The 27,535-nt window shown below is 41.8% G+C and overlaps 1 protein-coding gene across 3 annotated transcripts in view; it reads right to left on the minus strand.

The window, feature by feature from the left end:
- The window catches only part of BICD2 (BICD cargo adaptor 2), a 96,298-nt gene extending 69,437 nt beyond the window's left edge, over positions 1 to 26,861 (minus strand). For 2 of the 3 annotated variants that reach the window (XM_042807017.1, XM_042807016.1), the window contains exon 1: positions 26,362 to 26,860. In XM_042807017.1, coding sequence (XP_042662951.1) covers positions 26,362 to 26,601 — 240 coding nt within the window. In that variant the 5' untranslated portion in view covers positions 26,602 to 26,860. Of the gene's footprint in view, positions 1 to 26,361 lie in introns of all 3 variants that reach the window. The other variant, XM_042807015.1, reaches the window with a different exon arrangement.
- Positions 26,862 to 27,535: the final 674 nt, after the last annotated feature.

The following is a 27,535-nucleotide window of genomic DNA, read 5'->3' on the forward strand; positions in this document are numbered from 1 at the left end:
TGGCCTCCTCTGGCCCCGCTCGAGCAGCTCCGGGTCCTTCTGCTGTTGGGGGCCCCCGAGCTGGCCCCAGCACTGCAGGGGGGTCTCCCCAGAGCGGAGCAGAGGGGGAGAATCCCCTCCCTTGGCCTGCTGACCATATTAACCACCTTCACATTCCCCCAAAAAACCTGAGTTTATTCTTTAAAGCATTCACTAGTCTGCCTTCCTTCTTTGTGAATTCCTAATGGATGTCACAACCATACATTAACAAGTTGTGCCATGGTATGAAAGGCATTTTTCCTCTGTCTACTGAGTAACTCCAAAGGGTTGGAAGAGCAATTTAAGGACCTTTGTAGTTAACTATTGACAAATACCATTCTTGCCATTCCCAGATGTAATTGCTGGCTCAAAAATGCAGCTTTAGAAGAAGGTCTTCACTGTTCCCACTACCTGCCCTAAATTTTATGCCAACAGCTTAAGTTTCACTTTCATTTATAGGAATGTAAGTGAAAGATTGTAAAGATTTAGACTGATAAAAACAAGTATAGAAAATAGATCATATCAGATGAGATACCTAACTCTTCATATAGTCTACAGTTAGATTCCATTTGTATCACATACAGAAACAAGTACTCAGTACATTTGAAATCCTTGCCAGATTTGCAAATAGGCCATTCTGGCAGTGATTTCTTGCTATCTTTTTTGTACCACTGCTGATTTTAGTAAGACAACTTAAACACAACCAGGAAGCCTCACTCAATACAGATGACAAGTTTTTCCATGGTCAGTGCTTGAAAAAAAAATATCAAAACAAAGTCTTCATTCTACAGCTCTTAAAAATCTTAATGATTTTAATAAGCATCATGTGTTGTTTAGAATTACAAAAAATTACCACTCCCAGGCTGTGAATGCAGAGGCCCTGCTGCTATGAATTACAGATCCCCATTAAAAGCATCAACCATTTAGTGCTTGCCACTCTTCCAGCTATGCAAGGCCCTTGTGTTTAAAACGCTGAGCATTCCTTAAATGCTCTCGAAATGACTGAAACCATGTTGCTTTATAGAATCTTGCATCCCCCTTGGCCAATTGACTTTTCTTCAATCAGATCTAAATTTAACACACATAGCCTCAACAACTTTTCAATTTATCTATTACCCTAAAGTGTAGAGTTCTCCTCACAATGCTCTAGTCTAACACACACAGAGACACACACAAAAATTTGCCTTTGTTAACACATGGGAAGCTGCACTAGCACAGAGCCACTGCAAAAGTAAAGCTGAAACAGTGTGAATTCACCCGCTATAAACAATGTCCAGTTTGTGGTCTGCACACAGGATGCCTGTGACAGGAGTCCACACTGACCACAGTGAGATCAACACCCAAATATAGCCCAAAGGCAGTCTCCCTACTGTTGTAGGTCCTCCTCCCTGGCAATACAGCAGAATGGCATTAATCCAAACGGACTGCACTAAAACAACAAAGCTTACGTTATTTTATTTATCTTGCCTGAACTGCAAGGAAATAAGGTTGTTGGAAACAGAAACAGGTTAAAGAAAGAAGAATACAGGTGAACAGACAAGCTGGTATGCAAAACACAAAAAACAAGCAGACAAGTGCAAGGTGCACAAAATAGTCGAGAGATTATTAGTAGGTATTGGATTTCTATTTATGAAATCTAGCTACACCAGAAAGAATCTTGTGTAGCATAAATCAGCTGGCAATCATCAAGAGCACAAAGCCTTTCAACATCAGACCTGCAGTCCTTACAGTCTGCCTCTGTTAATTGAGCAAAAAAAAAAAAAGGCAACAGACAAGTTAGCTTGAAAACAAAGAAAAGGTAAATTAAAATCAGCGGACTCAGAAATTCCATGACAGAGGCCACACAGTTTTGATTTGAGCAAGAATTAAACAGTGCATGCCAGCACAACGATCACTAGAGCTATCGTTACTCCTGACAGCTACTTTTCAGATCTGCTCTTCCCCATATTTGCAAAGGAGTGCATGTCTCCCTGAAGTTCAGTCCCATAAATACAAACAGCAAATAACAGAAGTGACTTCAGCCACTTTAGTCAGAAATAATGGTCTTTGCTCAAATTGCACTAAACACCATAATTAAAACTGATGAGAAAAACAGATCCCATTCCTCAAAACTGGCCAATTTCTCAGCCAAATGCAAGTTAGAATGTCTCTGCACATCTGCAGTTGTGTGCAGAACTAGCTCATTTAGACACTTCTTCCTTTCACCAAAAGTAGTCAGTGGAAAAAAAATTCATCTTCTCAATGGCTTTGCAAATTCCATTTATTTATTTGTTTGTTTGTTTTTAAAAATAAGACACACCCATCAGTATGGCTCATGAACTGAAAGTTTGAGTCTCAGAGTTTACTCAGCACAGTTTGTTCATATGAATGTGACTCCACTGATCACACCAGACACATAGTGGATTTGTTCTCACACAAGTAAACGTGAGGATCATACATGTAATCACAGAATCCTAGGTTGGGAGGAACCTCAAGGATCATCTGGTCCAACCTTTCTTGGCAAAGCATGGTCTCTACAAGATGGCCTAGCACCCTGTCCAGATGAATCTTAAGTATCCAATGTTGAGAAATACATCACTTCCCTGGGAAGATTATTCCAATGGCTGGTTGTTCTCACTGTGAAAGCTTTACCTCTTGTGTCCAATCGGAATCTCCCCAGGAGGAACTTGTACCCATTACCCCTGGTCTTTTCTATGGGACTCCTTGTATAATGGGAGTCTCCATCTTATTTGTAGCCACCCTTTAAATACTGAAACATGGTGATTAGGTCTCCCCTAAGCCTTCTTTTCTCAAGGCTGGACAAACCCAGCTCTCAGCTTTTCCTGATATGGCAGGCTTCCCAGTCCTTTGATCATCTTTATAGCCCTCCTCTGGACCCTTTTCACCCTGTCCACGTCTTTTTGTAGAGTAAGAGTGCACACCTTCCATCTGATGGGCTCCTATGGCAAACAACATGCCACTGGGAATGGCAATGAGGGCATCACAGTTTCCACATCTGGCAAAACAGTGCCACTTTCATCGGCACTGCTAAGTAGCTAACTAGGCGAATGTGATTTAAGGACAGACACAGACAAGAATTTACATTTTCACATCCACATTTGTGAATGCCCTGAATTATAGTCAGGTTCCGGCAGATTGTGGAAGAACGGAAAGATGACTGAATGGTAAACTACTTTTATGACAAGTGGGGTGTGGTCTAAACTTCTACCCAAGAGCAACTACAGTTCTAAGGAAACTGAAAGCCTGTTACGTATTTCAATATTTTCAAAAAGAGCCATTTAAAACACAGATTTTTTTTTTCATACAGAAGCTTCTCAGTTCCACCAGGACAGATTTAAGCTTTAGCCAGGGGATGGGAGGAAGTGACTGAGCCTCATCATTTGCAAGGGAGCTGCTCAGTCCAACAGGAGACCTCTTGTCTACTTACCTTATCGCACTAAGGCCCAGTACCTAAAATAATGATAAACTTTGAATTCTCCATATTAGATATAATCTGAGAAACCCAAAGATGGTCAGTGAACATGGTCTATTCCTGATTAAAAACAATTTCAGAGGAATTGTCATTTTAAAAAAACACACAAAAAATAAAATGCGTCTTCAGAAAGACAAAACAAAACCCAAAAAACTGCCAACAGTCAGTAGCCTGTACTTGCCAGCAATGCAGCAGCAAACAAGCAACAGGAAAAAAGTCAAGATAAAAGCTATCTTCAGACTGCAAATTAGTTGTACACAATTGCAGGCTACTGAAAAGAGACCAGAATTATTGAAAATAAATGACAAAACGATAACCAGACAAGAGCCTGGTTACTTTTGGTAATGCCAAAGGGTTTTTTTTGTTAATTAAAAGACTACAAAAAAACCTCACACAGATATTTAAATTAAAAGCACCTCAACAGAAAAGGAAACCAGTACAAAAAAAAAAAAAAAAAAAATCTTCAAAGTTAAAAGATGCATCAGAACTTGCAGAATTCAACACAGAAAAAATGGAATTACCAAACTCTGAAGAGAATTGCTCAGCAGACATTTAATACACACAAAGAGCAGTTTAACTACAGTTAGAAATCAACAGAAATATAGATCATTACAACAAATTCCAGAAGAGTGTCTTGAAAACCTCTGTCCTGGGAGTCCAAGGCCAAGGTCTAAAGCCGACACTAGTGCTACAGAGCATCCAGTGAAGAGCAATAAAGATGTTCATACAGCATGATGGATTTAGACACAGTGAGAAACTGTAAAAAACAGTACAAAGGAAAGGAGTAGATCAAGCTTTAGAAATCTGTTCAAGATTATCAAAGACGAGAAAATCTGAGTCACCTACACTGTTACTGTATTCCAAACCTTCAGACATTCAGAAATAAAAGGCAGTAAATTAAGTCCATTAATTTTGGTGTCTTTGAAAGCAGATCACAGTTACAGCTCCTAAAATAGCTGGTGGAATACATCTGTTTATAGCTGTCAAAACATAAATGTATCTTGTATTTCACTAAAGAATTAATTTCCAACTAAGACAACTGAAACTGTATGTATATCTAGTGAACTGATTTTCTCCCCCCTCCAGACAAATTTTAAAATAATTACATGTGTTTTATCATTTCAGGAGATAAGAATCTCATTTTTGCTGCCGTGTTCCATGGGTAATTGTGTCCAACTGTAAACTTAGGTATGACATTCTACCTATGCAGATCCAGTATAATTGTACATCTACTGTGTAAAGGTGTGCAGAATTCTGTGTTTTGCATGGCAGACAGTAAATACAGCCATGATGATAAATGTAAAATCCTGACCACAAATAGCAGATCTCCATTTGCTTGTTAAACAACACAAGACAACTGCATACACAGAAACGAAATAAAAAGAGATAAGGCCTAAATTCAAACTATCTCTTTTAACAAGTACTAATGAAGTGATGGCAAAATATTGTTAAAAGATAAAGTATTTTTCTTCCTCTGTATGGATCTAATTTTATGTTCTTATGCTTATAAATTCATCATACCCTTTATTTCATCAGGGCAGGAAACTGCAGCAAAGCAGGGCAGAGCAGCAGGAAGCAGAGAAGAACGTTTACATTCCTCAGCAGTACTCACTTCCATACCCACTAAAAAGAAACAAATGTCATTATCAACTTAAAAAAAAATGCATACAGGAAACTTAATTTAGGATTTTGGATATGTGAGGGAACATCACATTTTGACTGCTGCAAGGACTAATTCAATGGACACTTTTCATCAGCACAGCTGTTTGGTCAGCTCTTCAGTTTTGCTTACGTTTTTGTTTTCCAAGATGGGGGATGTCTGTTAAAAGACTTTTACTGCATCTCCAGCCAGAAGCCCTTCACATAGGTGCAGCCCACCTTCTGAATACTTGCTATAGATGGTACCTGCTAATTGCAAACCCATCTTTAAACAAATAAACACATCTTGACTCAAGTTCTGAACTCACTCTTGACTCAAGTTCTGAACTCACATGTAGCAGGAACATAATGCAGATTTCATTGCTGTCAATTATAATGCAAACATCTCTATAAAGGTTCAGTTGCCTAAGGTCACCTGCCTGAGGAGGTTATGCATTTGAATTCATTTGACAGCATCCTAGCAAGAACCACCAACTCCTACACTTTGATGGGACCAGACTATTTCAGGAGTCATCTAGTCCTGGAGCCTGCATACACGCTAAAAGTTAAAGCTAGGTATGATCTTTGTAGGAATGTTACAGACATATACATATATGGTCATAAGTGAACAGCAAGAAAAAAATATCTTATTTAACAAGAGGATTTTATATAATAATACTACAGGATTTCAGATCCTATTGTTGGAATCATCCCACTGAAATTCCCAAATTATTTTCCTCCCCAAGGAACTTGTGTTAAAACATGGAATAAAAGCAAGTTTCTTGATACAGTTTTACAATATCACATTCACTGATGAGTTGGGCGCCAATTTGTGTCCCCATTCTTGCCCCCTCCCTTCTTACAACTCCACTTCCTTATTTAAGAACCTTTTTAAAAACAAATGCACATATTTATAAGCAAATAAACTTTCGATTGCAGCTTGCCCTACAGACACAATAGTTTACCTAAAGAAAGGCGTAAAAGCCTAGTGTAAACAAGTGATGAAAAGGCAGTCCCCTCCTTTCCCTGAGGGTGAAATTTGTTGCATATCATGTTTATTAATCCAGATCAGGAATCCGAAAAGAGAAGTCAAAAATTAATCACCCTCCTCACTGATTTATGTTGTGCCAGTCAAATAACAATCATTTCAGCTACAGTTTTATGCACATGGCTGCTTTGATTAAAACAAACCAACCCATGCTGCCAGGACTGTTTCCATAAATGCTTACACCATGCACAACCAGCGGCTCATGAACTGATAGCTGCCAGCACAGACCCAGCACAGTCACAGGGAAAGTGATCTCCCCACGCCACAGAGGCCAGGACAAGGACTTCAGTGAGCAAAAACGCCTCCCAAGTTTCAAACCAAATGCAGTACAAGGAAGTGCTAAATAACTCCTCTACTTCTCCGTATCCCCCATAAGGGATTTTTGAGTAGGATCTACACAAACAGACCAACCAAAAAATTTTGAGTCCTCCCAACAGACAAATTATCCCGTCCATTGTTGTGCGGGTCGGTTGGACAGTGGCCCAAACAATAAGCTGGTTTTAGAAAACTGGGGATTCATCCTCTTATGTGGCATGAGGGAGGGATTTAGCCTTAATTTAGCACCATTTAGAAAAGATTACGCTTTAATTGCGATAGGAGTTGGCAGACACGGGCAGCAATGAAAAGCCTTTATCCCGCAAAGCTTCCGAACTGCCAGCGACAGCTCCCCAGCCAGTAGCAGAGCGCCAGCCCGGGCTGTCCTTGGCTGTCCCTGGCTGGCAGTGAGCGGGACAGGGCAGGGTGGCCACTCCAGGCTGGGCACTAAGGGCACCCAGTTGCGGAGAAACAAACCCCTCGTTCTTCATTGGCATGCCAGTCAGGAACAGCCTGCCCTGCTGAGGGGCAGAGTTGCCACAATGCACTGGGAGGAGCCGCGATCTTTTGAAGGGCTCAGATGTAAATAAAGCAGGGCCCTGACTGTCAGCGGCTCAGTTCAGGGCCCAAGCTGGCTCAGGCAGATATTGGGGGAGATGCCAATTTTGTCCATTTTGGTATCAGTCTGGCCAGGTCAGGAGAGGCACCTCCCCGCAGACTTTGGCTCCCCGTGCCATTCTGCCGTTCCCTGGTGACAGGGCAAGAGAGGCATCAGGCTGTATTTTTGGGCAGCAAGAGCTCTGCCAGAGCAGATGCACAGACGTGCCTCAGGTGTAGGATTGCCAGATCCCTGCCAAGATCCAGTAGCACACAGCCACTCAGGAAGCCATTACAAATGTCACTAAATTGGAGCAAGCCTAATGCTCTTCCAGAACATGGTCCAGGAAAATTTTATTCTTCTTCAAACAGACTTTGCTGCAGCAGTAACACCTGTCTTACATCTGTGCTCGAACCATAAACTGGAATAATCCCAGTTTAGGCTGGCATAGGACATCCCGGAGCCTACTGCTGAGTTTAACTCAACCCAGCTTTATTTTTAATAGTTCAACAAAAAGTAATAATTTCTATGCATAGACAAGGCCTTAAACCAGGGTCGAACCTCCTCCCCCTCCACCTGTTACCCATAACTGGCAGTATCTGGCATTGCTGACAGACTCAGGCCTAAAGCCATGTGAGCATACTGGGAACCAGGGAGGGAAGAAAGAGACTCTTCAGCTCCCGGCCTGCTCACTGAAGAAAATTGTCAGGAAAGGACTGATTAGATGAGGAACCAGAGAACTACTAGTGTCAAGGGAGAAAGCAAATCTTTTAAGGAGGAGGCAAAGAGCACTTGTCGACAGGAAAAGATAAGACAGTCAAAACAGTGGCACAGAGTAACAGCAGCAGCAGGGAGATCAAGGGAACCTGCACAGCACAGTCTGCAGTGGAGTTGAGGAGGAAACCGAGAAAGAAGAACAAAACCAAGGGCAGGAGGAAGTAAGAGTGGGAAGAAGAGACACGAGCCTGTAGCTACTTGACCGCATTGCCCTTCAGATGTGAATGGGAAGCCAACTGTCCTCATCCCCCTTTATGCAGTAACTGCTTCCAACTTCTTAGCCTAAAGCTAAAGTTTGTCTCCCATGCTGGTCTCCAAGGTAAAGATCAAAAAGCATGGCCTCCAACACAGCTGTGTGAGAGACCTTAAAAATATCACACATTAACCAAATCTAGCTAACCAGCAACTGTCAGAGAAAGGAGTCTATTCAAGACATTATTTCAGTCTAAGTCTTTACATTGGACAGGGAAATCATCCTAGCTGGGACAAGGAACACTGCAGTTTTAAACGTACCAGTATGTGAAAGCTATACTTTTTGTCTAGTTTTCACACATACAAGCAGACAATTTCTGACCTTCTTTCAGCTGCTGTAGAAGACACAGAAGAGAAAGTGGATACTGTGGGTTGAGAACAATACCTGACTTGAAAGTTGTGTCATTTGCCCACAGCATTCTTCCCTAAACATTTAGGTTCCCTTCAACACCAAGTAGCCTGGCATTGCACTCAAAAATGCCTTGGAAGTCACTTTAGAAGAGCAAACAATAGTGGGATTTTGACTTGCCTGTTTTTGTTTTTATTAAGGGATACATTTTTGCAGTTACATATTCAGAGTATAATATCATCTGACTGAATAAACCACGGCAAAGTACCACGTTCTTGGCATGCTGATAAAAGAAGTTCATTGCTCTGCCACTCTCCCCAGGACTGAATGTGAAGCAATTCCACATGCTCTGGTACAATTAATTGTATGGATGCTGAAGTTACTGCCAACAGATTACTGAAAGCATATTAACTACACTTAAGATGTAATGTGCTAAGAGACACCCATTCCATGCAGACAGAGTGGTCCTGCAATGAAACCAGACCCCAAATATGCAATACATATTTAATGCAGCCACACAGCAGGGACACAGCAGATACACTGAGATGTTTACAGCACCATGGAGTGCATTAAGCTATACCGGTTGTGTTCAGCTTCACAAGTTGCTGTAGCACATCTCCATTTGTGTTTGCCCTACTCTGGTCACAAAGAGGTAATTGATCAAAAGTACACTTTCCCAGATTCAGAAGAGTAAGCAAAAGACTGTAGTGAAGAGCAAAAGCAGGACTGAAGTAAGTTTTAAAGCTATGTTCTTCAGCCTTTCAGAATCAAACACGTGGTTCTTCTTAATGGCACACTTAATAGCACCCTACCCACCCCACCATTTCCTTGGATATTATTACACTCCTTTGCATTCACTGCCACTGCTGCCCTTGCTGTTCATTCTCAAGCCAAACATTGGGTACATCTGTACTGGTCTAATGTCTAAAGCACAATTAATTCAAAACCAAACTACAATCTCAGCACAGAACTGAGAGAAGCAGAGAGCCCCATCTTGTGCTCACTGACACTGAAGCAGATCAGTTTTATTTTTCAGGACTACAAGGAAGAACTGCCTGTCTCTCCAAGAGCTCATTTCACATTCAGAGCTGAAATTTGATCTAGCTGATTTGCTACCTTACAAATAGACACTGTTATCAGGCACATGAAGGCCGCAAAGAAAAACTAAAGAAATGGAGTAAGAGGAATTCTCACTGCTCACAGATGTTATTCAAATTCCTTGAATGTACCTTTTCTACTATTGCAATGGTCTTCTGCACTCCAAGAAGAAATAGAAATATACATATTAACTACAGTCCTGAAATTTCAAGACTCTAGATCAGTAAGTCCAATGGGAGAACACAATAACTACACTGTGCTACAACACCCTTTCCAGAGGCAGCATTAAGACTGATCTTAAAACACAAGAGGAAGAGTTAAACAATACAAGCCTGTGCACTGGAGAGCATTCACAGGCACATAGACACCAAGTACTGGGCTGTTCTCGATAGCTCTGGCAATCTTTTACAAGTAAAATGTAGCTTTAGAGACTCATTGAACCAAGAGGCAATGGAACAAAACTCCTATCTGCATAAACTCCACATCTTGTGGAGGCTCTGTTCCCTTGTACAGCAGTGCCCACTGAAGATTAAGGCCACATTCTTCATACAAAGCCTAATATTATGTGCAGTAAGACAAAGCTAACACATGACTAACACAGCATGGTACTAGGGAGCAAATAGAGAAGCCCAGGGCAAGAGAAATACTTTCATCAAATTAATCACTTTCTATGGCGATGACCTTGCCATAGAGAACAATGATAAGATGAGAAAATACATTCCTTGTGAAGCACATGTAGAAATACACTGTCAACCTTAACGCTATTTCAGGCCTATTGTGAGTAAGAACAGGGCAAGCCTGTTGTGAAAATATGGGCATACACAACCACACTGATCACGAAGACGCACAGTAGACCATGGGGTCAATAAATGTTCCGAGGCCGGTTCTCACAATTCCCAGAGCCAAGAACCTTAAAAGTGAACAGATGCCTGGCAGGGGCAGCCCCAAAAGCCTCCCTGGATGAGCCAACTCCAGCTGCAGTCCCACATGCTGAGGAGTATGAAAGGAATGAATGCCTTACTATATGCTCCCTGCAAACACAAACAATGGGGAGGTCAGAGGGAACTTCAGACCAATTTTAATGTTAACAGGCTTTGTGTCACATTAAAAGAGTCCATTTGCTTCAGTCCAAGTAACTCATTTATATTTCAGGGTGCGCTTGGCCACACAGGCTAGATTAGAAAAACCAGCTACAAACCAGTATGGTAGCTACTGTAAATCCTTCTATGCAGTTGTACCTGCAGACATTAGCAGCTCTCTGTCACCACATTTCTTACTGTACTCCTGTTGTTTGGTTTCTGCCTGTTTCCCAAATCAAATGAGTAGGCAACAAGGAATCTTTAGAGACACTTTTCTTCCTTGTCTCCTTCCACAAAGAGGATAACATCAAGCTGATTTATTAGCAAGTCATTGGGTGGGGGGTGTCTCACACATGAAACCATTGGGAAAGCTATGCTCTCCCTACCCTATCACATATCCATGAGAGACTGAAATATAGAACATTTTAATGGGAAAGTTTTCCTCCAAACTTTCAGACCAGCTAGTGTTCAAGTCCACTGTACCAGCAGCCCTGATGCAAAATCTACATCCCAGCCCCCAGAGGTTCTCTCATCTTTCTAAAAACCTCCCAAAATTTAGCAAGGATGAGTCACAAGCTAAGATACATACTTAAAGCCTGATTCTACTGGCCATGGACAGTCTTAGGTACAGTTCTCCTCTGATTCACCACTGTGCTTACCTCCACTGGGGACCCAGGACAGTAAAGCATAATTAACCACAGCTCACTTGAGTCAAAATTAATCCTAGAATACAGGACTGTTCCCAGCCCAGAAGCCCACAGAAGTTAAAGGTGACCATAATTCATGCATACCTTTCTAGGAGTTAAATAGCAGTTTGCAAGGTTTGAGCATAGAATGGCGCAGAATACATGCAAGGGTAAGAGGAAGGAAACTCCTGAACATGAGAGTGATTACTAGGATCACTGCAAAAACCTAAATGCAGGAATAAAACTGTAAAGCCTGCGAAAGGCCGGATACTGACAGAAGAGGACCCATCTCTGCATTCCTTTCCTAAGAGGTAATGCTGCAAGTCTCACAGCAGTCAGCATTCCTTTACCCCTCCTGAAATCCAAACTACTAAAATATCTTACATGCTCCACTTGCTAAAATGTAGATCCTTCAACCCTTCAGCAAGTATTCACTGCCTAAATATAGCTGAAGGGGGAATCATAAAAAATTGTTCAAAAACTTTAGAACTGTATCCCAAACTATGGGACATATTATAAAGGAAAGTATTTAAAACCCATACATATATAAGCAGCAGGATAACAGAATCGCAGAATAGTTGAGACTGGAAGGGACCTCTGTAGATCACCTAGTCTGACTTCCCTGCTTAAAGCAGGGCCACCTACAGCATCTTGCCCAGGAGACTGTCCAGTTGGGTTCTGAATGCCTCCAAAGATGGAGGCTCCTTAACCTGTGGGCTAGAAATAGAAAATGAGAAAATAAGTTAAACATGGCACATTGTGTTTGTGGTTATTTATGTATGCGTTATGGTTCAGTCTTTAGTTTTTATGGACTGTTCTGTAGCAACACAAATGCACTAGCGGCTGGAGCTAAAACAACTCCAAACTTGGATTTGTTCCAAGTGACTCAAATGTGCTCTTAAAATATTTCTATGAGTACTGAAGGATCTTAGAACAAGACTTCATTGTAACCAGTGGGGGAAGGGGCAAATGTTTTAAAACACCCCTACTCCCCAAACAGTGTTCTAATTTAGCCAGTTAAGTGCAAGCAGTCTCATTTCCCAGGGATTAGTTTGGATATTTTAGCTTTAGCCCACCTTTAAATAGCTTCATGAATTGAACTCACAGTAGAGAACATAAGCTGCACTCATTAAAAAAAAAAAAAAAAATAGTACTAACTGCCTCTAAAAAAACAAATTTACAAAAATAGTTGGCTTATATTTTGCCTATTGTGTCTGAGTCAAATGTGGCTGGTGAAATGAAGCCACTAACAAAGCTGCAGGTGGGAGCTAGTAGATGTTATATTCAAACCCTCAAATTGCACCCAAGAGCCATAAGAGTCTACTGCCCACACATGCATGTTCCTACCAGCTGATGCTCCTAATCAGCATGTCCTGAGCCCTTTCCATCCATCACAGCCATTGTGAGGCGAATCTCAGTTATGATCACCCAGAAAATACAGTCTCTCATTGCAGTTTATAAATCAGCTACGTGCTATTGTGTCGCAGCTTCCCAGTGGAATATCCCTTTTGTGCTGCTCACCATCATAGCACAAAGTGCTCACCCCAGATAAACCAGGAAAAGAAACACAACCACCAAGCTATTAACATGCAAATTTGGTGTAACATCACCATCAGCTCTCCACCCCTGACAGTTATCTGCTTTGCAAAGATAAACCTCCATTTAAAGTTGGCTACTATTTAGAGATAGTCACAAGAGAAGGAGACAAATCTTTTGTCTGGATATTACTTGTCCTGGGCAGAACAACATTGCTTCCCGATAACTGTGCTTTAGACAAAGTTCCCAGTGCCAAGGCTTATAATTTTCTTGTTAAGCCAAATGTGCATATACTTGTACACCGGGTATTGCTATAGTATTAATATAGTGAATACAGAAATTACTATGTTTATTATATAATAAATAAATGCATGCGAGATGAAACATGGCACAACTGAAAGCAACAGTTACATATGGTAATTGCTAACATTTTAAGAAAAATGACAGGCTTGCAACATATGAACAATGTTAAATTTCAAATAAAATTCCTAATATTTTTTATTTTACTCCAAGCATTCACATTTGAAGACCTTTTAGTAAAAATCCTTCATGAACAGAAAAAGAAGAAACTTCATAAAGGTTACGTAAAATACTCTGCTCTCCAACCACATTGATTTCACAATCAGTGACAGCAACAAAACAAAACCAAAGCCCTGTGTGTTTACAGAGGAACATACGACTGAAGACAGGAAGAAGGTTGGAGTTGGCTGATGTCAGTCGAACGACTGCAGTTTCTCCTTGTTCCTGTGGGGAGTGGGCAGCTCAAACCTGCCACCCACCCAGTTGTCCAGCCTGTCTGGTTTAGATTATCCCCAGCCTCTGTGATTCCCTTTCAGTTCGAGGAAGGCTGTGGCTCTGGAGTGCACACTACATATAGGGACAAGCTGGAGGAAGAGAGAAACAGCATCCTTTGAGAAAAAAAACTACAAAAAAAAAATGTTGTCCTTTTCCACGTATTCTCCTTTATCTTCTGAACCCAAAGGAATTTTAAGACCAAACTGAATTACCAAAAATATGCATATTAATTTAGATTGAATTCAGCAACTATAATCAGAAGGGATCTGAACAAAAGGGCAAAACCTTCATGCAGTGGCAAGCATGGAATAACTAGGAGCCAGAAAAGGAGAAGGGCAGCTCTACAACTACCCAACTCATTTTTGGGAAAGATGTCTTCAAAAAATCCTTTCACATATCCAATAAAACTCTCCAGAAAAGTTTATTTGGAAGCCAGACACAATGCTATTTTCATAACTTTAGAAGAGCAAGGGGGAAAGGGGGAAAAAAAAAAAAAAAAAGAGAGAGAGAGAAAGTTAAAGGTATCAGACAAGGCTGCAACATTCTCCATCAACACAGCTCCAGGAAGGAAGTTTCTGTTGAACAGTGCTTGGGAAGCCATAGGGAATGTTTTGATAATGCTCAGCATAAACAAGTATTTAAAGTTACAAGCTCAGATGCTAGCTCATATCTCATTTTTGCTCTCCTTACCACTTCCCTTCACTCAACTGGCAGCTGCCAAGATTTACATAAGAGAATGATTTACACATTCTTTCATTATATATAAAAAGTGAATGATCATAAACATCTCTCAAAATACATTCTTGAAAAGAGCAGCAAATTGAAGGTCTTTTCTTCTTGTGTTTAGCATGTGTATGCAAAAAAGAAAGATGAGCATTTTCAGTCTCCTCGTAATGCTAGAATTTGCCAGACTTTACACAGAAAGGAAGGAATAAAGATATAAGTAACTGCCTTCTGATGCAAGATATTCAAAACACATCTATGCTTTATTAACTTCCAGTGTAATACAGAAATCTACATTGTGTGTCATGGGGAAATTTGTGTTTACAATTAGGTTTGATGTGTTCAAAGAGGTTTCTCAATGCAGTTAATCAAGGTCCCAATTAAATTATCCAAGTCCATCCATTCAGTATTTTATTGTCTGTACTGTAGTGAAAATGTGAGAGAAAGTGCTAATCTCATGGACCATATTTAAGGGATTTTATCAAGAATTGCTTAAGTACATTAAGTTTTACTTGAAAACTTATTATTGGAATTTCAGGATGTATTTCCTTTCTCAACAAGGGTAACAAGGATTAGAAATAAAAACCCTAAACAGAATTAAAGAATATTAATTTAAGATTAAATTCCAGTAATAAAGCATAAAATCTAAAATCCCTTTCCTTCAATTTACTTTCTCTTAAATTTAATGAGGGAAACATCCCTAATAGCCTCATTGACACTGTAAAGAAGCTTGTGGATACTGTAAACCAAGGATGCAAGAGGACAGTTTAAAAACTAAGACTGCTGCTTCAAAAAGCAAATGAGCTATTCCAATTCCATGAGGTTTTTGGCTGTTTCTGAAAAAAGAGAGTTCAACACCCTTCCACTGGTTTAAGTTTATTTAAAACAGCTGTGCTCACAAAACAGCCATTCCCATTTCCTGCCTGTAGAACATTCCCAACCCATTTAAAATAAAGGAGGGAAAAAAACAAGATAAAAATGTGGTCCTGCAACTGCAGAACAAAATCCAAGGATTTACGAGGGTGTCTCACTGAACTTCCAAGCTACAGCATGCCTGCTTTCCCACCAAACACTGAGGCACAGCTCCAAGGAAATGCTAGCACGTAATTTTCCTGTTGTCAGGGAAGAAATGTCATTACAGTCCTGGTCATTAGGTTTCAGGGTCCATCTGCATTCCCTTTAAATCTCCCATTTTTGTAAGTAATTAGAGCACAACATAAACTACACTTTTATGTTCTTTTTAGAAAAGTTGCCATAAAGGCTTTTTGAATGCACAAGCCTTAACTCACATTCAACTCAAAGCAGCTACAGAGTTAAGGGCATGATTTCATGCATGCATTTGTTTGTTTTAGGGGCTTAGGAGTACAAACATCTGTACAAGGTTAGATGCTCAGTTCACATTTCAGATATACAAATACAAAACCATCTCGTGATTATCAGAGGTCTTAAATTATTTTGCATTTAAAACACAACTACTGGAGTAATGGAATTCATCCTCTTCAGGAAAGGAGAAGGGAAAAATGCAGGATGAGTTCAGGTACTTTGTAGCCTCTGCGGGTGCACAAAAGAAACAAGTCAACCTAACTCTCAATTCCTCCTTCCTCCATCCTCACTTTAAAAAAAAAAAAAGTCATGCCTACAGTTGTTTGAAGTCATAATTCCCGATAGCTTGTCATTTAAGACTAGCAACACTGCCAATAAATAGGCAGTGCACAAAGCCAAGACTTTGTCTATGAAAATCTTTATTTGAGACTAGAGGTGCAGCTTTCTCATGTTTATCTCCCCTGAGCAAGTTTGCTGCACAAGTAAGGGCACAGGTCTCTGTACATCCCGTGTAAGCCCAGCACACGGCAGAAAAGAGGCCGTAATGTTTTCTTAAGTTCCTCTCACTTCAATTAGTTTTTTTGGCAAGACTATCATAACTCATCTATGAGACAAAGTCATACCGGACTGGTCTCTGTTCCCACTCAAGTCCCAGAGGATCCTGTCACAACTGAATAATCAGATGTTAGAGGGATCTTACTAATTAGGAAACATAAATTACAATTCTGCCCTTGTCAGTTCTATGCAACCTTTGCAGTTGACATGAAGGGACAGGTAAGTGCCTTCCTGCCCACCTGAATTGTTTTTGATCACAAAAATGACAGGAGGAAAAGACCATTATATCCTAACACAAACAGACCTAAAAATTCAGAAACCTTTGCCAAAATCAATGTCACAAAAATCAGAGAAGTTTGGATTTAAAGTAAAATTCTCATTAAAGATACACAAGGAAAGAAATAGCGAGACAAGACTAAAAATAAGCCCAGTGTAATACTTGAAACTGCAATCTACTACACCTATCTTCTTCCCATCAGGAAAGAAAGGCCTCCACAAACACACAAGCAATGCCTAATAAACCTGCCATAGCAAGGGGATTTTCCAACTTAACAAAATGCTCTGGTTTTCATGCACTTGACTTTAACCCATTTACATTACTTAAATGTAGCTATACAGTATGCTAAAGATCCCACTTTCACATTAGGATTAGTTGTTATGTACACATCAGACAGATTTTTACATGATAGGATCTCATTCATCTTGAAAACCAAGCAGCCATTCACATTTTAAAACAACCATCCATATTGTTATGAAAGACCAGAAAGCTGACAACAAAAGCTAAAGCAGTTGGATTTATTTAAGATCACAAAGCTTAACATTCCATTATAATTGGAAGAAAAGAAAATCAGAGTATTTTTCTAGAGGGCAAGGCCAGGACAAAGCCTGAAGCATTAGCACCCTCAGGAAGAGGGTACAGTTTGCATTTTCTTACATGTTTTGTCACACTAAATATATTGCTGTATTCAAAATGCAAATTCTTCTTTAAAACCCTCTGCCTATAATCACAGCTGTAAAATGTGGGAGAATATCCCAGTACTGCTGAGTGACAGAATTAAAATCATTAACAAATGCGTAAAAAGGACTCTTGCAAGAAATGTCAGCGATTAAACCCACAAAAGTTTGAGGAAAAAAAGAACCAGGTGGAAGAAAGGTATTTGATGAAGGGAAAAATGACACCTCTTGTTATAGGTCAAGACTCACTGTTATTGACATTACAGCTGTTAAATTATGTACATTTATATAAAATTTGAAGGGACAGAAAATTGGAGCTGGAAATTAATAGATCAATCACTGTTCCTCACTTCAAGAGAAATTATTTATGTGAAAAATGATTACCTGATTTTAACAGCCAACAATATTTGATTTTAACAACTTTTTGGTTAAAAACACTTTATGAAAGCATCACCAAAAGGGAGCCAAGTGGAATTGCTTGTACAGCTGTTGAACATAGCAAACTAAGATATAAGTCAGACTGGAGCCTTTATTCACATAGATACAAGTCTCAGAAAGTTACCAGATTAAGCTGTGCCAGAGAAAAGTTTAAATCAGGACCACTGCTGAAGAATTTCAGCTAAATCAGAGACCAGAATTTATTTAGGGAAGTAGGTTTTGGCAAAATAATCTTTCTTCTTTTGATAGTATGTACCAAAGCTGAGGGCACATGCTATGTGACACTGCTTTTTTCTGCTCATTGCCTCTTGGGAACAGTCAGTCACATTCATCTTACAATAGGCGATTCCCATGTCAAAGGCCAAATGCCCCCTCCACACGGTATCAGAGAAAACCACAAAATAATTATATACTGACTGCTTGAAAATGCATTGTTTCTTTCCTAACATCATACTGTGGAAAAGTTTCATTCACAGATACTGGTAGGGTACTCGCTGCTGAGCTCTACCAAGAGCTAGAGGGCTGCGCTGGCCTACAGACTATGTCATGATATCTAACCACACTGGGCACCACAACCAAATCTCTACCTCAAAACATACACTATCTTGTGTGCAGGGAGTGAAAGAAAATGCCTTCTAGTTTAGAGTCATCTGTTCATGCAACAGAACAAGCTCCAAACAAATATCATCCATTGATCATTTGAAAACAAAAAAGGATTCTGACCTTGGAAAGAGACTAAAATCAAATGTAACAAACACTCTGTTTCAATAAAAGCAATAAAACTTGTTTGGTTTTGGCAGGTTAGATGGTAGTTCAATCGTCTAATATGTATCAATACTGAAAAATAAGCTTATTCATCCATTAGGTCAATACACTTTTCTGCCTTTGAGCCAGAGCTAAACTACAGGACCAGTTCTGTTCAGCACTGACAGACAGGGCATGCACAGAGACTCTCATGAATTTACCATAATACTGCCTCGTTACCTTTAGCACAGCACTCAGCAACACTCCACAAGCTTGCTGAAATCCAAACTGCATGTTCGCAGCAACTAAGGGTGAAAACAAAAGATTCAAGGAGACAAAGGATGGCAGCATACTGCAGAGACCGGGCCATGCAGCACCAGTGCAGCACACCACCAGACCTACCATTTCAACAATAGCTGTATAGGTCCTCATATGGCACAGCCTCTCCCCTACCCAAGTGCCAATCATGGGTGTAGGACTGGAGAGAAACTATATCCATTCCCACACCGTGAGTCAACTTGATTTGGGCCAAACATACCCAATTAGGCACATGTCCAGGCACACAGACCCCAGAGGCAAGCAGTTTTTTGTGTAAAAGACCCTCTAGGTACTATGTGGGTCTGTGCTGCCCCAGAGGCCTAGTGACAAACCCATCTGTTGTATGGGCAAGATGGACAACAGCTTTCAGCAAACTCTTCAGATAGGTCCCATCTACTCACTCCAAAGTGATGCCTGTCTGTGGGGCGAGTCTGACACACCTGGAGATGTGGAGGCAGACTCCACTGCCTGGTATGTATTTCAGCCAGAAGAGGGAAAACAGAAGGGGAGAGAGGAGGGGAAGGAAAGCAGGAGGTGGAAAGAGGACAAGAGCTGAAGGGGAAAATAAGAAAAAAGTCACAGTTCTTCAACTATTACACTTAAAACTTAAGCTCTTGTCTGAAATGGAGGCTCTTCCACTCATCTGGACAGCAAAGTTTATTTATGTCACTTCCCTCTGCTAAGGTTTTGTAGATGATATTTCAAACCCACGTTATACTCCTCTGTTGCTGGGTTACCAGATCTGAACAAACAATTCTCTGCAGTCTGCCAAAAGCAGAGAAAGAAAACAAATGAATGCCTGGAGGATGCATCACCCTCTGGAAGTCATCTTATGGCCCCACGTTGCTACAGATTAGTCACAACCTCACATACAGTAGAGCAAAAGAGGAAATGGTGAATCCATTAACTCTGGGGCAGCACACACATCTGAGATCTGCTGTTCCCACCCACTCACTCCCCTCCTAGGGAAACTAGGCAATTTTCCAAATTATTACAATTTTCTTTCAGATTAGAATAAAAATGACCCTAAACTCAGAAGGGATAAATTGGGTATTAACACCCCTGAAACTAGCAAGTTTGTTCCAGCAAATGTTGAAATGGCAAGGAAGAATTGTGATTTGAAGCAAGTAAGCTGCAGGTATCACTGTAGCAGAGCTGCACAAAAACACTCATGTGACAAAACATTGATGACTGTAGGTTTGAGACTTTCAGCTTCCAGCCAGGATGTCTGCCACATCAGGGGCTGCACAAACTTCTGCTTCAGGGATGTAGGAACACACAGCCATCACCCACACAGTGATGCCCATCAGAAGTCCTCCAGGTTCACTCAAGCCCTCAGCAATATCACTCTGAAGAAACTAGCACCTCCAGAGAGAGGCTGACAGCATGCAGTAGTTGATCTGGCATTTCTCCTGCCACGACTGTTCCTATTGTTGTGCTCTCTGAACACTCAAGCGGCCCTCCACCCTACATGCAGAGCCTTAGCTCTCAGGTGCCCTCATTCAGGACTGCACGCTGAAGGATGCCAAATGCAAGTCTCCAATAGGCACAGTTTGTCTGGGTAAAGCCAGAAAGCATTGCACAAGAGACTACATCCCAGTACAGACCCTACCATAACTGCTGGCCTGACAGTAATGCTGTTGTCACTGCAGCATCCCCAAGACTGCTGATTCCTAGAATTCAGACAAGACAGACCCACGTACACTGTACAAGGTACAGTTTGTGCTGGCAGGCAGCAGCTCCACCATTCAGCTCGGCAGTAAGACCAGCTCATCACCAATATGGTGCTGCTGCAAGATGTTCTCGGCAAGATGGTACCTGCACAACCACATGCAGCATGCCAAATTGGAGAACAGACCTAATTCAAACAGAAAAATAAATTTGCTAACAAATAAAAGAAAAGATAAATAATAAAGAGGAAAATTTGGCTCAGTTCCACAGTGCAGTTCACTATATCCCCTCCACCAAGACCGCATACACCCAGTGCCACCACACTTCCAGGGGAAAAGCATGTAGTAAATGGCACTACTGCTGCTAGACTTCTGTTTCACAAAACGTTGGGTTTAATCTAATGTAGAAAATTAGAAACAAATTATTTAATGTTTGCTGGAGGGTCAGTGACAGCCCTCATTCTGGGGCAAGGCACAGACAAGCATTATAAAACAAAACAAAAAAAAAAAATACACTTTTCACCAAGACCTAGATCTCAGCTGAGACTAGAGCACCTTAGGAAAAACCATTACTCTGGAAACATGAGGCATTTTTTAGTAATTTAATTCCACCCAAAGGTCCTTACTATTCACCCAAATATTTATTGATGTTCTATTACATAAGGTATAGTGAATTTTAATAGAAAAAGCCCAAGAATTCAGCAATTTCATAAGAAAATAATCTTAAATCATCACTTTAAGAATATTATTATTTCTGATTTTTAAGAAAGGCAGTTCAAACAACACTGGCAAAGAAAATTAAGTTAACAACATGAAGCCTTACAGCAAGAAAAACTGGGATGTTTAACTTTTCAGCCTTTGTTTTTTCCAAAATAAGGATATGTAAGAAAATTAGCTTTTCCAAAACACAGTACTAATTGTCTATACCACTGCAGACATAAGATTAAAATAACAGGTGGCTCTATTCTTAACATAAACCAACTATGATTTATCAAAATGTAAGAAGCTTAGTCTACACAGGAACATTTTGCTTACCTCAACCACAGTTTTTAGTCTGATTTTACACTGGAGACAGCAATTCTGTTCTCCTTTTACATTTCAAGTGTGGCAGGTGTTAAGAGTCCAAGTTACAATCACCAGTAAATCCACCAGACAAGTTCACAGAAGTGTAACTATTTTCCGTTAGTATCTGTAAAACTCACATCAGTTCCCCAACATCAAATTATACTTGTTCTTTTCTTATTCTAGATTTACATACATATAACCTGAAATAAATTTCACCTGAGCTGGTCTATTTAAAAAAAAAAAAAAATATATCTTTTATGCACCAAACCCTTTGGTTTTAATAGCACTGTAAAGTTAGAGGTAATATCAAATGACATTAAGATCCTTCCATTTCAGCAGGAATCCATATTATACCTGAATAATAGGAGGAGGCTGCAGAGGTGTACCTGAGGCCTTAGAGGTATTACTACTGAACATTATTATTTACCATGATTAAATGGAAAGATTTGGTCAAATCCAGCACTGAACTACAAGCACAGAGGGTTTAATCCCAGTTTGCCACTAGCTTGTTAGGTGACGTTAGCCCAGTCATTCCTTCCCTCTTTGCCCTTACGTTCCCACACACAAAAGTGGTAAAATGCTTTGAAAGCAGATAAATCCACTGAGGAAAATCACTGCTACTTCTGTAGCCAGCTTATATTCATGTCTATAAAGTATACAGCATTATATAAGGCATATAGGAAAGGGAATGATTTCTCCTTTGCTTCTGAAGGTGAGCCGTTAAAACATTAAACCAGTCTGGATGAAGTATCACATATCCAATTAACTATTACATATATAAGTGAATTAAGCAAAGCAAAACTTCTATCAGTGTTCACAGATACTGTACACTCTACCCGAGCAGTACATTCAAATAAACAGCACAAATATTACAGCCCAGGATGTATTACCTCAGCTGCATAGTACACCCCGCTTTAGCTTAATGGGAAATGAAGCAGCAAGGTGTTGTTTGAATGTTTCTTTCAAATCAGTTTCCAAATCTACCCAGGAATCCTCTACAGAGAATTCATGTCAATACGCAGTCCTTAAAGGCTAAAAGCAGAAACAAGAGCCACTGCCACCCTACAAAGAAGTGAAGAGTCATGTACAGATCACTGCGGTTCTTCTTTGTAAGCTTCCCTTCCCCTCCCCCAATCGACATACAAACCATATACATCACACTGACTGTGATGTATTGACACATGCTTTTAGACTTTAAGGACAGCCATAGTCTACTTACATACTTCTATATCATTACAGAAATAAATAATTCATATTATAACACCCATATTTTCTGAGGAATTTAAACGCAGGTCCACCATCACCTAATACCATATAATAATACAACATAACCACCTAATCAGAAAGGAGCTTTGGACAGCAGCCAGATTCATAACTGAGTTAACAGTTAGCTACAAATCTAACTCACATCTCAAAAGGAACTCAAAATTACCGAGTAAAGCAGATAACCCCTTTTCCAAGCTAACCTTCCACATCACATTCCCCTACAAATCGTCAGAAATGTCAATAACTGAATCTCCAGATAATCATTTTTGTGAGCTAGAGTGCACAAAGAGCTGATCCTACATATCTTCCCCACAAGTACAGAAATCCCGGCTCAAGCAGGTAGGCAACCCTCTAATTTTTACAATTATCGCCATCACAGACAAAGGTTCGCAGAATAACTTACTAGTTGGACACAGCCTACAGAAACAACTCTTTGATGTACTATTTCACTACAAGAAAGACAGTGTCTTATTTCTCTGAATTTCAGAAAACTCTGTTATTTATCTATAATGTTTAATGAAAGTTTGAAATAAAATCCCTGTTACAAAAGCAAAGGTGGAACTCAAGATAACCAGCAAGTTTACCTGGGGAGACAGTTTGTATTTAAATTTAGTTCTCTCAAATGAAAATGATAAAAGAAATGCAGCACAAATTATCATAAAAGATATGAGATCAAGTCAGCATGCAAGCGCGAAAAAGGACAAACTTGGGGAAGAATCGACAAGTTACCAAGGATCCTGGCTAAAAAGAGGTTGGTGTGGAGCCTCAGTGCAAGGACAGGACAGCTCCTCAGCTTTACCAGGAGGACATGAATTGCAAATACTGGGTGTACACAGACATCTTTACAAAACAGGGTACAGCTCTGAGGATACCATCTGCACTTATCAAAGAGATAAAACTGCGGTGGTGCCAACTATGAAATTCTGCCACAATCAGGGATGGGGGGCAGGCAGGAGAACTTGGCCAGAAAGCTATGGAAGATCTGATGACTGTACCAGAAAAGCCTGTACTTTCAGCAAACTCTATTACAAAGTTCCCACACTCAGAGCCCATTTACCTATGGTAGGAACAGGGCCATGATACAGGGTGCTTCATAACATTAAACAAATTAAAGTATATCCAAATCTACAACACCCAGCAAGACAGGAAACTGCTATGTGCCTGTACAGCACTCAGCATAACATGGCCCTGTGCTACTGAGGTCTCCAGATGGAGTAGAGAAGAACAAAACAAAACTAGAATTGCTGTATTTCTAAAAGGCTGCATGAAGTCAACAGTTAAGAAGCAAGAGATGGAAAGCACTCCTGTTCTAGTCAGGCATGCCACCATCAGTCTCCTTGCCTTCCTCAAGAACAACCTCAGGTAACCCAAGGCGGAATCCCTTTAGGTCGGAGCTTGACGTGTGGCATGTCAAGCATTGTATGCAGTGCTCCCTTAGCTGTGCCTGGGAAAAGCAAGAAGTTGCATAAACAGCAAAGAAAATAAACTCCTTCTCTGAAAGCATGCTTCATGCATCTGCTAAAGGTTTACAAGACCTAATGCAAACCAGATTCCTCCACAGTATCACAAGAAAGCTAGAGGAGCAATGCTTTTTCCCTGTGTAGGCTAACTAGCAGAGTCCTCAAGCTGTTGCCAGAATAGTTTGCCTGCTGGGTTTTGACTTAATTACAATGGGGCACGCACACACAAAGCAAATCCTTCAGAATATTAAAAGCAAAAAGGAGTGAATCATTGCCGATCCTGACATTTTCCTTTTTCTTTTAAATCTCTTTTACAAGTTTCTGAAGTGTTGTAGCCTTTTTCTATCTGAAAGCCAAAACATGTCATGCCCAAGCGTACACAGCACAGCCCCTTGAATAAAGTGCTACCTGTGACTGAGGGAACATGGCTTCCATTCGTGGCTCAGGCAGTGGCTTGCTGAATGGGGTTGGGCCAGACCCTTTACCTCTCAATGCCATGTTTTCCATCCCACCTACCAAATGGATCTACTGACTTTTCTTTCCCTTCAGCACAATTCTATCTCTCTCACCTTCTTCCAAGACTGCCTCTACACTTGACTTGCATGTAGCATGTCCCCTACTGTATACTGCTATAACCATGTTGGTCTCTAGTGGGTTTAGTTATAGCAGTGTATCGGTTCAGCTTGCATATTTAGTTAACAAATTTATAGCCATGTAATTCAAAAGTAATTAACCTTTTTTGCTTATGCTTGTTTAACATAATAAAAACAAAATAGAGCTTTATTTACAAGACCAAAGACACAAAGGATGCAAAAAGTGAGGGCATCCACAGATTCATCTGAATTTGTACCAGTCCGTTTACAAGTATTCACTTTCCCTCTGAAACAGTGCATTTTGATGTTACTTTGAATCCATTTCCAACTGAATGAGCTAAACCAAAGACCCAGGATACCATTTGCACTGGTCAAATAAATCCACATATATTAATTAATCTCTTAGACTGTATCATATCTTTTGCAATTAAGGTAAGGCCTAAATCAGCTGAAAAGCAGCACAGGGTTTGCCTGCATTGGAAGGGGTCACCAAAATAACCAAGGGTTTCAGACAGATAAACAAGTTCCCATGGGACATACTACACAGTAGACTGGCAGGGGATCGGCTATCCTCTCATAAAGAAAACTAACTATGTGTCTACATATTCAGGCAAGTCAGTGCTGCTCTCTGCACAACTCTTCCTGAAGCAGCACTTTTTTCATGTTCTAGACCTGGAGATCTTGCATAAGAAAAACTTACATGCCCGTTGACCTAAGAAAACAGCATTTCTTCTGACAAACCTTATTCCAATGTACAGATTAGATCTGAATTTAAAAAAAAAAACAAAACAAAACAAAAAAAAGCCAACAACAGGGATTTGCACTGAACCAAATCTGTGTGAACTAAAGCCCGACATAGTATTTTTGTGGTGGTCCGCATTAAGGAAGTCACTATCACCAGTCTAGGATTTCTCCCTCCACACAAAAGCAGGCATGTGACAGCCACCAAAGAGGCACCCCGGCCGCCATCCCAAGCCTGATGCCCAGGCTTTGCCCTTGCCATGCGCCACCTGCTCGGGTCCCCTCTCAGAGGAGAAGCGAGGTGACAGCACCGAGCAGCCCCAGCCCCAGGAGGCAGAGCTGCACTGGCTCACTGAGAGCAGCCAAAAGGCTCCCCTCCCTCCCGCGGCCCTAAGGCCGACCTGCTACCAGAGCCTCAGGCAAAATGGGGCGAGAGGAGAAAGAAAAGCATTTACCTGCTTCTCTCCCACATCCCTCTGGCACAGGACTGGGGTTAGATGCGGAAAAGCTTTTTTTTTTTTTTTTTTTTTGGTCTTTTTTTTTGCTGGTCTGAAAGGCAATCATCTCCGAGAGCTGTCATTTTGGAGAACGATGGGTTTAACCGCGCAAGCCCGGAGCAAGACTGAGGCCTGGCCGCCTTCCTCCAAATTCTGTCGGGGGTAGGTGACCCTCCAAGCGCCCCACAGCAGCGCCAGGGCCCCTCAGCCCACCACCCTCGGGCTCCACAGACGGCCATCCGTCCCGCTCCCACCTTCCCCAAACCGCCTCCACCCGCGGCAGCGGCAGCGGCCGTGCTCGAGCTCGGGCCCGGGCCCGGGCCGCCCCGCCGGGCCTGCCGCCGCCGCCTCACCTCCTTCAGCTGTTCCATCTCGGTGCGGATGGTCTCGTACTCCAGCTCCAGCTCCTCGTACTGCTGCTTCAGCTGCTGCTTCTCCTCCAGCACGGCCAGCCCGTACTCCGCCGCCTGGATCTTCTCCCGGGTGGTCTCGCCCAGCTCCTGGAAGAGCCGCTTGATCTCGCTCCGCAGCCACTCGGGCTCCGACTCCATCACCAGTCTGGCGTATTCCTCCTCCTCCATGGCCAGCGACATGTCGGCGGCGGCGGGGGCGGCCGCCGGCTCCTACCCGCCAAGGCGTTCGGACGAAAGAGCGAACGCGCAGCCTTGCGTACCGCTCCTAACAACGCCGCAGCCCCCGGGCGGCCATGGCAAAGCTTGCTCAAGCTGCCATCGACAGACGAAACGCCCGCTGCGACGCAGACCCACTCATGCCACGCCGCCGCCACTGCGATACTCACCCCGAAAGCCGACCGCAGTGAAATCATTCAAAAGGAACGGCCGGCCCGGCGCCCCGCGGCACGCTGGGGCCCGTAGTCCGTGCCCGCCGCCGCTCCGCGGGGCGTGCCGCTCGCCGGACTACAATTCCCATCAGACACCGCGAGGGGCGGTGGTGGCTGTGGCGGAGAGCGGCCCCTACCGGGCGCCGGGACCCCAGCCCGCGGAGTGGCGCGGGGGCGACGCTGCAGCGGGGGGTACGTGGGAGACGGTCCCTCGGAACGGGCTGGGTGCAGCCTTTAACAGCCTCGTCTGGCAGCCGCGGCGCCAAAAATTAACCTCAGTGCAGCCCAAGCGAGAGGGGAGCGGAAAACGCACCGCTGCGCACACATCCCTGGCGGCTAGTTCCTTGCTAACAAGTACTTTCAATACGGTTGGAAGCCCGTAGGTGTCAGATGCAGTTGGGTATACAAACGTCAGTACTGTGCAAGGGAGATCTGACAGTAGGCACACATAGGGCCAAAATCACAGATGTGGTGGGATGGTTCCCGTTTGCTAGAATGGAGAGTATCATAGGCCACATCAACACGGAAAGAACTAAAGGTTAACATGGGAAGTCCTGATGTCAGCCCCTAAGTCCACATGCAGGAACTACCACTACCTCATTTGTTTCCTGTGTTTCATACCTCCGGTGCAGTTCCTGCTTTGAATAGTTCTCCATCCACTGACGGCGAACAAAAATCGTATTCCC

This window comes from Tyto alba, unplaced genomic scaffold (genome assembly GCF_018691265.1).
Source record: "Tyto alba isolate M040663 unplaced genomic scaffold, T.alba_DEE_v4.0 Super-Scaffold_49, whole genome shotgun sequence".
NCBI lineage: Eukaryota > Metazoa > Chordata > Aves > Strigiformes > Tytonidae > Tyto > Tyto alba.